Below are 15,820 nucleotides of genomic sequence, written 5' to 3'. Positions count from 1 at the left end.
CCCGCAATTGAATTAAAAGATAAATCAGAAAAATAACTCTTCACTCATAATTCTTACCTTCTTTTAGTTTTTTCACCCACATGCTTCTGTTCTCAGTGGTTGGAGAGAAAACATACAAGGTATTACCATCGTATATAATCTGAAAAGGATACTTGTGGTTGTGTATCATTAGCTATTTCTTCTGAAGTAGGTTACATTTGCACAAACCAAAATTCATTAAATTGACCTTAGGCACATCCTCCACCTTGCTGTCCATACCATCAAGTAAATCTGTAGAATTTGTGCATTCTTAATCAGATTTGATAATTTGTTCAGAGTATCCGAGCTAGCCATTTTGGTACCAGGTTTATAGTAGATGTCAAAATTGTATACCTGTATTTTCCACAACAAGCTGTTGTAATCTAAATGGTTCATTCATCAGCAAGTACACCAAATGATTCCAAGGTTTATGATTGGTTTCCATGGTGAATTGCTTATCACTTGTATGGAGTTGTATGATATTGAATACCAGAGCAGCTGGTTATGTTATATTGGAATAATTGGATTGCACTTAGAATTAACTTTTCAGCCCAAATGCAATTAGTTTTACATCTGTCATGATGGACATTTTCACCCTCCCCCCACCTTTCTCAGATGCATGACTTTGTGGACTGTCCTCTTCCTTCAATTGTAGGCTGTGGGATACGGGTTTCTGCTGATGGTCCACCTGGCATACATTTAACTAGGTTTCCTTAAAAGCTCCTTTAATGACCACACCTTTTCTGAAAAGTTTGGTATGTACGATGCTAGGAAATTAATAACTAAAGACATCTCTTCTTTGTATTGGAGAGTAGACACGTCACACATCATTAATCTTGCCTTGGTCTGGATAGATCCTATAGTCTGAATAAACAGCACTGGAAAGTTGATTTATCTATATTCACCTGATAATTATTGTGATTGAAGACCGGTCCTTCATGATGAGCAGCCATCATAAATTAACATAAATTTTAGTTATGCTCTTCTTCGGTCTTGGCCATCACTGCAAGATTATCAGCAAAACACACATTCATGAATACTTGCTGGCATTTTGTCCATGTGCTGCTGGAACAGATCCTGATGCACAGGTAGACTGAAAGCTAGTTTCTGGAAGCAACATTTTCCAAATGGTGTTCTGAAAGTAGTGATTTATTGAGATTCATTTACCAAATGAACCAACCACTTTGGCACCTGTGTGGATAGGAATTTATCTGCCGCAAATTTTATTTAATTCCTGCAATGTTGGATTTTGTATGGTTATCTCTTTAGAGAAAGATCAAAATGCTTTGGGTCTGAACAAACTGATTGTGCCATCTTTCTTCAGTAGGCACATAATAAAACTGCACCAGTCTGCTGGTGCATACACCAAATTATACCATTATGTTCCATAACATCCCACTTGTTCTTAAATTCTCTTGTATGCAAATTCTGTACTTTCTGGGAAGATTGATCAATAGAACTGCATCTTTTCTGAGGTAGCACATTAGTACCTTTGAAGTTTCCTATGGCATCAAGTTATTTTTTAAATTCATTCACAGAATGTGGGCATTACTGGTTGAGCCAATAATCATTACAAGTCCCTGACTGCCCCTCAAAAGGAGGTGGTGAGCGATTTTATTGAACCATTACAATCTACATGCTGTAGGTACACTGTTGTTCGGGAGCAAGTTCCAGGATTTTGATCTAATGACCATGAAGGAGTTCCAAATAAAGATGGTGTGTGGCTCGAACAGGAATTTGCGGGTCATGGTGTTCAGTTTAGGAAACCAGGTCAGGGTTTTGCGAACAGGAATTTGCGGGACATCTGCTGTCTTTTGACCTCCATCAACCATAACCACATTCCTTTGTGCTCAGTACGACTCCAACAAGTGCAGTATTTTCACTCTCATTCCCATCGACTCGTTTTTCTCAGGCTCCTTGTGCCATGCTCTGTCAAATGCAGCCATAATTTCAAGTACAGACACCTTCACTTCCCCTCAAGTTCAGCTCTTTTGTCAATGTTCAGACCAAAGCTGTAATGAGGTCAGGAACAGAGTGGGCCGAGCAGAACTCAATCCTGAGTAGGTTAAGTAAATATTTTACCACACAAATGCCAGGCAATAACTATTTCCAAAAAGAGAAAATCTAACCACCACCTCTTGATACTCAGAGTCTTCGGATATAACAGCATGGAAACAGGCTCTTCGGCCCAACTCATCTACCCTGACCTGGTTTCCTAAACTGAACTAGTTCCATTTGCCGATATTTGGCCCACATCCCTCAATGCCTTTCCTATCCATGTAACTGTATAAATGTCTTTTAAATGTTATAATTGTACCCGCATCTATCAATTCCTCTGGCATCACCCTTGGTGTGAAAATGTTGTCCCTCGGGTTTTAAAATCTTTCCCCTCTCATCTTAGCCTCTATTTTTGAAATCCCCTACCCTGAGAAAGAGATCTGGGCTATTCACCTTATTCTGTGCCTAGCATGATTTTGTAAGCTTTTATAAGGTCACCCTTCAGCCTCTGATGCTCAAGACAAAAAAGTATTGCTATCCAGCCTCTCCTTATAACTCAAATCTTCCAGTCTCAGTAACATTCTTGTAAATCTTTTTTGCATCCATTCCAGTTCCTTACTATAGCAGGGCAACAATAATTCCACACAGTACTCTTAGTGTGCCCTTACCAAGGTCTTGTACAGTTGTAACATGACATCCCAACTCCTGTATTCTATGTTCTAACCAATGAAGGCAAGCATGCCAAACGCCTTCTTCACCACCCTGTGACACCAGTTTTAAGGATCTATGTACATGCACCCCTCGGTCTCTGTTTGACAATATTCCCAAGGGCCTTACCATTAACTGCGTATATCCTGACTTCATTTGTCTTACCAATATGCAAAACCTTGCCTTTATTTACATTAAACTGCAACTGCCATTCCTTGGCCCACTGGCCCAATTGATCAAGACCACATTGGACTCTTCGATCATCCTAAACAATTTTGGTATTACCATCATTGGCATTACTGTCACAGAATCTTTGACTATCAATATTGACCAGAAACTGAACTGGACTAGCCATATAAATACAGTGGCTAGAAGAGCAGATCAGAGATTAGGATTAGTATAGCAAGTAAGTCACCTCTTAACTCCCCAAAGCGTGTCCACCATCTATAAGGCACAAGTCAGGAAAGTGATGGAATACTCCTGTGGAGTAGTGCCTGGATGAATGCAGCTCCAACAACACTTAAGCAGCTTGATACTATCAAGGACCAAGTAGCCTTCCTGCCACCATATGCAAATATATTCACTTCCCCCAGTAGCAGCAGAGTGTACCATCTACAAGGTAAACTGCAGAAATTCACCAAAGATACTCAAGAAAGCACTTTTCTAGCCTACGACAACCACCATCTCGAAGGACAGAGGTATCAGATATATGGGAACACTATTACCTGCAAGTTCCCCTCCAGGTCACTCACCATTATGAATTGGAAATATACCACTCTTCCTTCCATGCCTTTGAGCTAAAATCCTGGGGAGTTCCCTCCCAAATAGCATTGTGGGCCTATTAAATGGCAGTAGTTTAATATATCAGTAGACCACTATCTTCTCAAAGGTGACTAGGGATGGGTAATAAATGCTGGCTCAGCCAACCATGCCTATGTCCCATGAGTGAATGAAAAAACATTAATCTTTTATATAAAGTGGGATAGAGGCAGAAATCTGCAGAATGTGCTGCACACAGGACTAATGAGCATAGTTAAATGATTTTTAAACACGAAGCTGGATACTTATTTTTCTTGTTGGATGAGGACCAGAATGGGAATGGGAATTCCATAGGACCTTGAGATTTTCATGAACGTGCACCTGATTTTAACTGAGATGAATGTAATGTGCAGTACGGACAGGCTTGTGATTGTGAGCAATGCTGTTTTATAAGCAGTGAAGAATAACTTTTAAGAGTATTTCAAATAAAGATCAACAAAAGCTTTGCAGATGCACATTCTGAAAGAAATTCAAGGATAATATTGTTTAACCAAGTTTTGAAGGTCAATTAGCGCATAGGCTTTTGGAAACAAACAACTTTAATTTCTGATGTTATTAATGGGATTATTGCAGTTTTGTAAACATGTTCAACACACCCAAGTTCTGGAAAAAATATCCATTTTATTTGGATGGACAATTGCCTGGAAATACCAGATACTGTTGAGAATACCAGCAGCAATTGGGAATAAACCATCAGATACTGTCATCCTTTCCTGTGTCCAGAGATTACTATCAGTTTGAAGTGTTCATGCTGTCAATCTATCAATCACTGCTGGTTTGTTGTTAACTTCTGTATTGTGCCCTGCAAGTGAGGGATTTCACTATGTGGTACAAGAGTATCTGGGATGATTAGAAATAAATCCATGATGGAATTAATATGAACAACGTTGGAACATATTCCTGGGCTAAAACTTCAATTCATTATGAACAAGGCCAGTTATACCTCCAGCCACATCCAATTTTAAATCATCCAATACATACTTTCATATTTGAATGTCATGTGCTTACCTGCCAAGTAACTATCAATTTCTAAGCATGTGATTGGAAAACATTGATTTAAACTTGTGAATTAAACAGTAATATGAAATAATTTATGTAATTTTATTAATACTCGGTAGTATCTCAGTTATGTACACGTTATTAAAAATAAGGAAACCAATGACTTGGTAAAGAATGCCATCTGTACTGAATGAGTCGGGAATGTGAAATACTCAAGAGAGAGGGAGGGAGAGGAGGAGGAGAGGAGAGGAGAGCAGAGGGGGTAGAGGAAGAGAAGAGAGAGAGAGATAAAGAGAAATACTGGAAACAAAAGGACGACACTTTTTCCAGATGATTACATTTCAGCATGTCACTGATATTTGATTATCTTTAGTTGGCTGAAGTTGTTGAATCACATTTGAGAAGGCAGCTGGTGGGATGCAGCTGATAGACTCCTAACCTTTCAGCCCACAATTCATTCAAGATCAATAGGGTGCTGCAGCAACTATGATTTCACTCTGCCCTGCCTCTTCACTTAGAGCTTGATCCAAATTAGGAGGAATTGAACAAAGCATTATGGCATAGCGTTCTGCTAACCATCTACATTCGTCATGAACAAACTGAGCATACCCTGGAGTTCAGCTGCATTCTCAGGTGTGATGTGGGAGCAGTGCAATGTTGATACTGCATGGACACTGTAATAAAGAGAACAAATCAAATACCCCTAACCCTTTCCAACATATATAAAATAATCTGCAAAACATAAAAATATTAATATCTCAGCTTTGCAGCAACTCACAACATACTCCAAATAGCATGAAGCACGTAAAGACATTCAATCAGGTTTTCTTTAGAGTGCTGTGCTTTACGTAAGCAAGTTATTTGAAACAAAGTGCAAAAATGAATTATTTAGTTAATTTTCTTAAAGGCAATTAGTTAAAATATCAAATTGTTTGACAACACCAGCACACACCCATTATCCTTGTGACCTTGCTCCTCTGACTAGCTGCCAGTTTCCATTGATAGTCTGTCCCAGGTTTACAGCAGTAAAGCAAGGTAACAAAAAGTTCATACACTGAAGTTAAATGAGTCCCACCCTCAAACCATGTACAAGTGCAATGTACTGGTGTTAGTGCTGCTGTGTTTCAAGCTCATTTAGTATAATTTACAAAATATAAGCCTCTTTCTCAGTTACTGACTCAGCGCCATCGTTCCCCCATTCACAACACAGTCTTGTTTCTTGCTCGCCACCACAAAGCCCAGCATCTCTCCATCTCTTCTCTGTGCCTCTTTAATTTCAATATTTGAAATTATGGCTCCACAGTTTGGCTGGGAGTGGTGTTTGGTCTGGGGCTTGCCAGGGAGAGCTGGCTGACCTGAGGCTCAGCTGGAATGGCTTTTTGCTGGGGGAGCCGCTGTGCTAAGTCCGCATTGCTATTCTGAATTTTAGTGCAGTCTGCAGGTTTGAAATGCTGTCATCAGTTAGACAGTTTTTGTATTGTACAGGGTCTCTGAACATACAGCAGTGATTTTCTTTTGATTACGTTTGGAAATATAACACAAACGGAGTCACTTAATTACAACCTGATGTAAAATAGCCCCTGATAACAGCTAGAAAAATAAAGTTCATCTTTGGTTTTGAGTCAAGTATTGAGTGAATGAGCTGCCCCTGACTTCTTAATCAGAGCCTGTTTCTCCAAGTGCCGTAGTCTTGTATTCTCTTAAGCTGCAGGACCTGATGGCATTATATATAAAACAGGTAACTGCATCTGGACCCAGTACTCAGCAAACGCTAGATCCCAGACAGAGATACTATTGTCAGTGTCGCCCAGGCAGTGCAGCCACGACACACAGCAGTGCTAATATCTATTGTGCTTTGGCTAATGAAATTTTTAAAGATCTTAATATCAACAAAATTTCAGATGTCTCACTGTAGTTGGTTTTTCCTCTGCATACCTCACTGTAGCTCAGTACTTATACTATTCTGTGAGACATCAGAACCCAACAGCAAGAATCAAGGGGAAAGTGGTCTTATCCCCAGAAACACACTTCGAGAAACAGGTTGTGGACAGAGTTCGGGGCCATGAATGATGTTGGCAGAAGCTGAAAATTTGCAGCTTCCTCTATCTCATGTGACTTTATGATTGGAAATGGTCATTAGGCTTGTTATCTGGTCCAGGGTCACTAACAAAGCGTTGCATACGCTGATTGGGTGAACCATTTTCATCATTAGTAGGATTTTTTGCAGAGAATACAATTCCTTTGTCCTCTCCAGGTACTGCGCCCTTGTTCTGAGTCTCAATAGATTCACTGGAGAATGGAGAAGCCAGGTCAACGGTGATGGAAGGCAGGTCACTTGTCGGATCCCTGGGCTCAAAATATGTGGCATCTGAATGAAGGGAGAGGGATGGTTAGTACCGAGATGTCACATTTCAATGTATTTTTGTATTCAGCTCTAGGAACTTCAGACAATGTAAATGTAATTTATAATTTCTTTTTAAACTGCAATGATGTAGGGCCAACATCCCTATCTATCAACATCCTGGAGTTAACATTGACCGGAAAATGAACCAGTGTAAATTCTGTCACTTCAAGAGCACGTCAGAAACTAGGGGTCCTTCAGTGAGTAACTCAGCTCCTTACTCACCAAAGCCTGTCTACCACCAACAAGGCACAAATCTGGAAAGTGATAGAATACTCACCACTTGCCTGGATGAGTGCAACTCCGACACTCAAGGAGCTTGACACCATCCAGAACAAAGCAGCCTTCCTGATTGACACATCTAAAAATATTCACTCCCAACACCACTGACACTCAATAGCAGCAGGGTGTACCATCCACAAGATGCACTTCAGAAATTCACCAGGGTTCCTTTGACAGCACTTTCCAAACTCATAACCACTACCATCTCGAAGGACAAAGGCAAAAGATACACAGATTACAACCACCTGCATGCTCTCTTCACCATATGGACTTGGAAATACAGCAGGCTCTCCGTATCCGCGGGGGCTGTTTCAAGACCTACCCCGGATAGCAGCAAGCCCATTCATTTAAATGAGAAATTTACCTCCCCGGCAGCTCCCTGGTTCTTGGTTCTGGAATGTTCCGTGTAATATTGTCGGGCCGTGGCAAATTGCGGATAACTGAAACTGCGGAAGCCAATTCTGCGGATACAGTGGTAGTCCTGTATATTGTTTCTTCAGTGTCACTAGGTCAAAACCCTTGAATCTCGTCCCTCGTGGCATTAGGGGTCTCTCTGCACCAAATGCAAACTATGTGGTTCAAGAAGGTAGCCCACTACCACTTTGTCAAGGGCAACTAGAAATGAGCAATAAAGACTGGCCCAGATGGCAACACCCATATACCATAAATAAATTAAAAATACAAGTCTATAATGCAGTTTAGGAGCAACCAGTTTCCACAGAAGGCAGGTCTAGACGAGATGTCTCCCACAGTAATCTGGGATACAAGGGAAGTCCAGACCCAAATGTTTAAATCATCTCTGGCCTTTGAGAAGATGCCAGAGGATTGCAGGATAGTTAATGTGGTTTCACTTTACAAGAAGGATAGGAGATAGACCAGGGAACTATAAGCCGGTGAGTAGGCAAACTATCAGAGAAAATAGTGAACGGAAAATTAATCTCTATTTAGAGAGGCAAGGTTTGATCAGGGCTAGTCAGCATGGCTTTGAGAGAGGGAAGGCATGTCTAACAAATCTGGTGGAACTTTTTAAAGCAGGTGATCAAGTGTTAGGATGAGGGGAGGGCAGTTGATATATTCAAATGGATTTCAGCAAGGCCATGGACAACATTCTACATAGGAAACTGACAAAGAAAGTAAAAGCTCATGGGATCCATTGTAACTTGGCAAGTTAGATCCACAATTGGCTTAGTGACAGGAGACAGAGAATGCTAGTACAAGTCTGTTTGTGTGACTGGAGACAAGTGTGCAGTGCACGGGCAGCAGTGCTGGGTCCCTTATTGTTTCTGCTATTTATGGAATTAGGTAGATGAGAATGTTGGGAGTTAGGGGGTGAGGAGTGGAGAGATATTAAGTGATTTTACGGATGACACAAAAATTGGATGGCTGGTTGACACTGAGGGAGAAGGTGTTAGGTTACAGGAGGATGTCAAGGAGTGGTCAGATGGGCAGGTTCGTGGCAGATGGAATCTAACTGCGATAAATGTGAAGTCATGCACTGTGGAAGAAGGAACAAGACAAAGGAGTACTCAATGAATGGCAGCACAATAGGAAGCTCAGAGGAACGGAGGGATCTTGGGGTGTTTGTCACAAGTCCCTGACGATGGCAGGACAGTTTAATAGGGCAGTTAAGATGACATACAGGATATGTGCCTTTATCAGTTGTGGATTAGATTATAAAAGCAGAAAGGTCATGCTGGAGCTGTACAGAACTTTGGTAAGGCCACAGCTGGAGTACTGTGTGGAGTTCTGGTCACCATAAAGGAAGGACATGATTGCATTGGAGGTGGTGTAGATTCAGGATGTTGCCTGGGATGGAACATTTCATCTGATGAGAGGCTGGAAAAGCTCAGGTTCTTCTATTTGAAGCTTGTATTTTTGGTGGTACAGACTCCATCAGTCAAAGGGCCTCTTCTGTACTGTATGATTCTGAGGCCAGTTGGTCGCTATCAATGTAACTTCTGGGGAAAATTTAAGTTGCTTAGACTCTAGCCTTGATTCAGTGGATAGAGACAAATGTGGGTTCATACATCACTCAAGACCATACCACAAAATCCAGGTTGATATTTCAAAACATTTATAGGAATGCTAGGTTTCCACACGGAGGGATTGCTGTGGAGGGGCCCTCTTTTGGATGAGGCATTAAGCTGGTGCATTGTGCCCCCACTCAGGTGGATGCCAAATATTCCACGGCTCTATGGGAAAAGCAGAGGAAATTGCTCTGGTGTTTTGTTCTATATTTATTCTTTAAACAATATCACTAAACCAGTTTGCAGGAACAAATTACTGCTGTGCTGGTATCTACTGAAAACAACAAACTCTGGAGAGCACAGCAGGTCAAACAGCATCCATGGATAGAGAGCAAGCTTTAGAGCTGAAGTGAAGTGTAGAGGGTGACAGTTTTTATGTTATAATATGGGGGGAGTGCAGTGGGATGTCAGGTGCTGATGCAGAAAAGATGTTGATAGTTCAGATTAAGTGATCAGAACTTGAGAATGGCAGAACAATGGTGTCTCTCCTGCCAGATTGAAAGGACAGACTGTTCCACTGGAATGGGAGGACAGGAAAATCTCCAGACCGTGTACAAGCAGGACCCCAACCTTCCTGCAGCTGATCATTTTAACACAGCATTCTGCCCACATCTGTCCTCGGCATGCTCGTGTTCCAGTGAATCACTGCATAAGCTGGAGGAACAACATTCCATCTTCAGTCAAGGCACTTTACAGCCTTTTGGACTTAATATTGAGTTCAACACTTCTTTTCACTTGTTATCATGTCCTCTATGTCCTCTCTCTCTCTCTTCACCCCCCCCCCCCCCCCCCCCTCAACCAATCCGTGAGGAATGTCTGTCCCTTTCAAGTCTGGCAGGAGACACACCATTGTTCTGCCATTCTCACATTCTGATCTCTTATTCTGAACTATCAACATCTTTTCTCCATCAGCACCCTCCACCACTGACACCCCATGCCACCAACTATATCATAAACTGAACTGGAAACGTTAGCTTGCTCTCTCTCCATGGATATTGCCTGACTCGCTGTGATCTCCAGCATTTGTTGTTTTCGCTAAGCCAGTTTATTGAGTCACTTAAGTCATTCCTGTTGAAGAATTTTGCTGTGTATTAATAGCAACTTCATTTGCCTAGTAAACCTATTTTGAAAACATTTAATTGACTGTAAAATGACATGTTGAGTACTTGCGAGGCATTATATAAACTTCTCTTTCTGAAGTCTCACTGGTGTTCCCTGCTCACTTAGGAAAGCCAGCTATGTATGTCAGAACATGCAGCGTACTCAGCAGGGAAAGACACGAGTTTAAATAGATCTAGGAAATGCAAACTATGGCTTGGCCATTACTCAAAGTTTCCAATCCAACAACGAAGCTGTAGCTTAACAAACCACAGGTCAGAGGAATTTGTTTTGGTATTTGGTGTTGAAATAAAAGTGTGCTGGGAAAAGGGACTGGAACTTGTACATTTTGTGATTTATTTCTTGAACCTGTTTTATTCTTGAACAGAAAGGAATTCAATATCATCAATTAACTTTGAGATCAAGGAGTCAGTAATCCTCATGACAAGATAAAGTGGAGGTCAGTGATCTGCACTGAGGTCAGGAGGTCAGTGAACTAAATTCAACAATGAAATTAACAAGATAATATGGCACGAAGCAGGTTGAACCTTTCATTACCTGACTCAGCTGGTTTTTGCTCAGGTGGGGAGCCACGGCCAACGGTTGGAACAGTCAGGTAAGTCGAACCCTGTAAATGACCCAGAAAGTAATCAATGTGAACATATGGGTATAGGTCACTGTCAAATCATAATAACAAAACCTACTATATATGGTAGACACATACTATAAACCACCATACGCTTCCCCCAGATAAGTCATGTTTTAGATAGACCAATCATCAACTGTTGTCTGCAGTGAAAGTGACTCACAAGTTTCACAGATTGGTATAATTTGCTCTTGCTAGGTAAATACTGTCAACATGGCAGTAGTGTCCCCAAAAACCACAAATTTGCTATGCAAATCCTGGTGTTCAAGATCGCCAACATTAAACAAAGGCAACAAACTAGGTTGGAATTGCCAGCTGACCATCCATTGGAGTGTATGATATTCAACCTAGATCCCCAATTGGCATCACCTACCCTTCAAACTGCCTAATATTACCCACTTTCCATCTAGCTCAGTATCATCCATTTTCTCCCTGGTTTCCCCATCTTTTACCTAGCTTCAGCCCCATCAACATACCTCTCAGCTCTGACCATGCCCATATCACCTAACCCCAGTCATAGCTTTGCCCACCTTCCACAGTGTATAACATTGTTATTCCATACTTTTAAGTAAAGCAGGAGGTCGTAATGTGTAACATGAGAGAATGATCCTGATATCATTTATGAATCTGTTTGAGTCACCCAAGGTATAGGTAAAGAGTTTGTAGATTGTGAATAAGGAAATTTCTGACAGAGCAAAGCTTAAGCCATGCAAGGAGCTACAATAGTTGATTGACTTTTTTCAATCCAGACATTTTTATGTTCTGTTCAGTCACTGATAAAATCCCCTTATGGAGAGACAGGGAATCATGAAATCTCCAAACCCTAAGAGATAGATATGGAGGCTTGTTATTCTGCTCAGCTCTAACCCAACAATATTGGTCTGAGACGGCTAGTTGCAACAGTGGCAAATGACTTGAGTATTGTAGATATATAAAAAAGCTCACAGAAACAAAAGCAAGCTTAATTTCAGTGGCGAGACCCCACCTACCCGTGGATCAAAACTGCGCAACCTTTGCCGTTTTAGTAATATTTGATTCCACTGGTCCTCATACGGATCGGCAATCAGTGTATGTCTATTGTAGGATCGAAGCTGGAAGAAAAAGCAGAGATTATTCATTACGACATGCAGCATTAAGGGACACAATTTGCAGACAAGAGTCTGACTCAGCTAGTTCGAGACCAATGCAGAACAGGAAGGCTGGTTATACAGTAAATAACAATTACCTGGCTGATCAATGTAACTAGGTGCAGTGAGTGAGTAAGCTTTAGCAAATGGGAGTTAGGAGTAGAAGTGGGCCATTCAGCCACTCTGTCATTCAACATGGTCACGGTTGATCTTCTGTTTCAATGTGTTCTCTCCTGTGTTCTCTCCATATTCCTCAACATCCCTAGCCTTTAGAAATCTATTTCTTTCTTAAACATATTCCATGAATACTGAACAATAACTGCAACTGGTGGCAGTTAGCAACATTTACTCTGAAAAATTATTACAATTAGTGAGAAACAATGTAGTTAGCAAACTTTATCCCAAACAGCAACTCTACAGTAAAGTGAGTAATATCTACCCTGAGCAGATTTCATACCCGTTGTCTTGTTTTCTGGAGATTCTCACGAAGTATTTTTCGGACTTCCTCTTCTCTCTCTTTTGTAAGCGTAGGCAGTAGTCGTTCCGTAAGTGTATCCTTCCTCTGGACATGCCTATTAAACATTTTTTGAACCACGCACTATTCATTTGAGCAACAATGTTCCGAGAACCCAAATGGGCCCTTTCTATTTGCATAATGTACAAAAGCAGTTTTTAGACGCAACACTGAACTCGTGACTGGTCAGAATTATAGACTGGGGGTAAAAGAACACTGCCTGAACCTACCTCACTGTTTCAATAAAACAGCACTTGAATTTCAAACTTTTAGTTCTTTGTATTATGTAACTACTTCTCAACAGCATTACTAAAATAAGTCTTTCATAAAGATTCAGCTTTTCCCTTCTTGCTGACATGTCTTCCCTTCCTTTTGCCAGGGATCCAATTTCTCTCCCTGCTATGCCCCCATTTCTTCCATTGCCTTCTCTTCACTTCCTGTCTCACCAGCGAGCTCCCCACTTGCAATCCCGAAATATCCTCTAGTATCCTCACATTTAAGCCCCTCACCTCCCACGTACCCTCTGAATTTTTTCTCCATTACAGTCACTTACTGTATAGACACTGATGATGGAAGCTTGGGTAGGCCACCGCTTACAACCATCTCGATCGCATTTCTCATTTCCATTTTGTGGTAAAATGCAATGAGCTGTGGCTCTTTCGATCTTTCCCCACTAATTAAACATTTCTTAACGTATTTTTTATTAAACCGGTTCAGCCTGAAAGAAAATTAATAATTATTTCAAAACGATTGTACATTGTGTGGTGTGTCCATATTTCTGTCCAGCTACCATTTAAATACTATTTTTCAGAGCCTGGAATATCTAAGGAGTAAGGATATAACATAGCATCATTTAAATTACAACAGCTTGTCACCCTGATCCTTACAGCATGTGCAGCATGAGATTTATAGGAATCTCTGGGTGTCAAGCAATCCTCTATGCCCCTTGTTATACAAATGGAACCAAGAAATGGGTAGTCCATTCAGCCTTTGTGCTTAGAAAGGAGGTATGGAGACAGCAATATTATATGTAAATATTACATGACACAGAACTTTACAGCGCATACAGGCCCTTCAGCCCTCAATGTTGCGCCGACCTGTGAAACTGATCTGAAGTCTATCTAACCTACACTATTCCATTTTTATCCATATGTTTATCCAATGACCATTTAAGTGCACCGAAAGTTGACAAGTCTACTACTGTTGCAGGCAGGGAATTCTACGTGCTTACTACTTTGAGTGAAGAACCTACCTCTGACATCTGTCGTATATCTATCACCCCTCAATTTAAAGCTAAGTCCTCTCGTGCTAGGAAAAAGGCTCTTACTGCCCACCCTACATCATCCTCTAATCATCTTGTATGTCTCTATTAAGTCACCTCTTCAACCTTCTACTCTCTAACGAAAATAGCCTCAAGTCCCTCAGCCTTTCCTCATAAGATCTTCCCCCCATACCAGGCAACATATTGGTAAATCTTTCCTGCAGTGTTTCCAAAGCTTCCACATCCTTCCTCTTATTCGGTGATCAGAACTGTACGCAATACTCCAAGTGTGGCTGCACCAGAGTTTTGTACAGCTGCAACATGACGTCGTGGCTCTGAAACTCAACCCCTCTACCAATAAATGCTAACACACAGTATGCCTTCTTAAAACCTGGATGACAACTTGCAAGGATCTATGCACACGAACACCAAGATCTCTCAGCTCACCCACACAACCAAGAATCTTACCATTAGCCCAATATTCTATATTCCTGTTACTCCTTCCAAAGTGAATCGCCTCACACTTTTCCGCATTAAGCTCCACTTGCAACCTCTCATCCCAGCTCTGCAGCTTATCCATCTTCCTCTGTAACCTGCAACATCCTTCTGCACTATCCGCAATTCCACCGACTTTAGGATCACCCGCAAATTTACTAGCCCATCCTTCTACGCCCTCATCCAGGTCATTAGTAAAAATGACAAACAAAAGTGGACCCAAAACAGATCCTTGTGGTACACCACAAGTAACTGAACTCCAGGATGAACATTTCCCATTAATCACCATCTTCGTCTTCTTATAGCTAGCCAATTTCTAATCCAAACCGCTAAATCACCCTCAATCCCATGCCTCTGTATTTTCTGCAATAGCCTACCATGAGGAACCTTATCAAATGCTTTACTGAAATCCATAGGCACGACTTCAATCGCTTTATCCTCATCCACCTATTTGGTCACCTTCTCAAAGAACTTATTAAGATTTGTGAGGCATTACCTACCCTTCACAAAACCGTGTTGACTATCCCTAATCAAATTATTCCTCTGCAGATGATTATAAATCCTATCTCTTATGATCCTTTCCAACACTTTACCCATAACCGAAGTAAGGCTCACTGGTCTATCATTACCAGGGTTGTCTCTACTCCCCTTCTTGAACAAGGGGACAACATTTGCTATCCTCCAATCTTCTGGCACTATTCCTGTCGACAATGACGACAAAGGTCAAAGCTAAAGGCTCTGCAATCTCCTCCCTAACTTCCCAGAGAATCCTAGGATAAATCCGATCCAGCCCAGGGGACTTATCTATTTTCACACTTTCCAGAATTGCTAACACCTCCTCCTTAGGAACCTCAATCCTGTCTAGTCCAATAGTCTGCATCTCTGTATTCTCCTTGACAACATTGTCTTTTTCCTGTATTAATATCGACAAAAAATATTCATTTAGCACCTCTCCTAGCTCTTCAGACTCCATGCACAACTTCCCACAACTGTCCTTGATGGACCCTAATCTTAGTCTCGTCATTCTTTTACTCCTGACATACCTATAGAAAGCCTCAGGGTTTTCCTTGATCCTACCTGCCAAAGACTTCTCATTTCCCCTCCTGGCTCTTCTTAGCTCTCTCTTTACATTTTTCCTGGCTAACATGTATCTCTCAAGTGTCCTAGCTGGGCCTTCATGCCTCATCTTCACATTAGCCTCCTTCTTCATCTTGACAAGAGATTCAACTTCTTTAGTAAACCATGGTTCCCTCGCTCGAACACTTCCTGCCTGCCAGGTATATACTTATCAAGGACACACATTAGCTATTCCTTAAACAAGCTCCACATTTCAGTTGTGCCCAACCCCTGCAGTTTCCTTCCCCATCCTATGCATCCTAAATCTTGCCTAATCACCTCATAATTGTCTTTCCCCCAGTTATAACTCT

General features: G+C 41.3%; 1 protein-coding gene across 1 annotated transcript in view; it reads right to left on the bottom strand.

Annotated features, from left to right (window-relative positions):
- Positions 1-4,630: 4,630 nt before the first annotated feature.
- slc9a1a (solute carrier family 9 member A1a) overlaps positions 4,631-15,820 on the bottom strand; it is a 59,338-nt gene continuing 48,148 nt past the window's right edge. Inside the window, exons 8-12 of the mRNA XM_043717460.1 lie at positions 13,191-13,355; positions 12,581-12,695; positions 11,986-12,087; positions 10,909-10,978; positions 4,631-6,910 (exon numbers count right to left, since the gene is read on the bottom strand). Coding sequence (XP_043573395.1) covers positions 6,660-6,910; positions 10,909-10,978; positions 11,986-12,087; positions 12,581-12,695; positions 13,191-13,355 — 703 coding nt within the window. The 3' untranslated portion in view covers positions 4,631-6,659. The remainder of the gene's footprint in view (positions 6,911-10,908; positions 10,979-11,985; positions 12,088-12,580; positions 12,696-13,190; positions 13,356-15,820) is intronic.

The sequence above is a fragment of the Chiloscyllium plagiosum genome, chromosome 27 (assembly GCF_004010195.1).
Source record: "Chiloscyllium plagiosum isolate BGI_BamShark_2017 chromosome 27, ASM401019v2, whole genome shotgun sequence".
NCBI lineage: Eukaryota > Metazoa > Chordata > Chondrichthyes > Orectolobiformes > Hemiscylliidae > Chiloscyllium > Chiloscyllium plagiosum.
The sequence above is the reverse complement of the archived record's forward strand: the minus strand, read 5'-3'. Positions and strand labels throughout refer to the sequence as shown.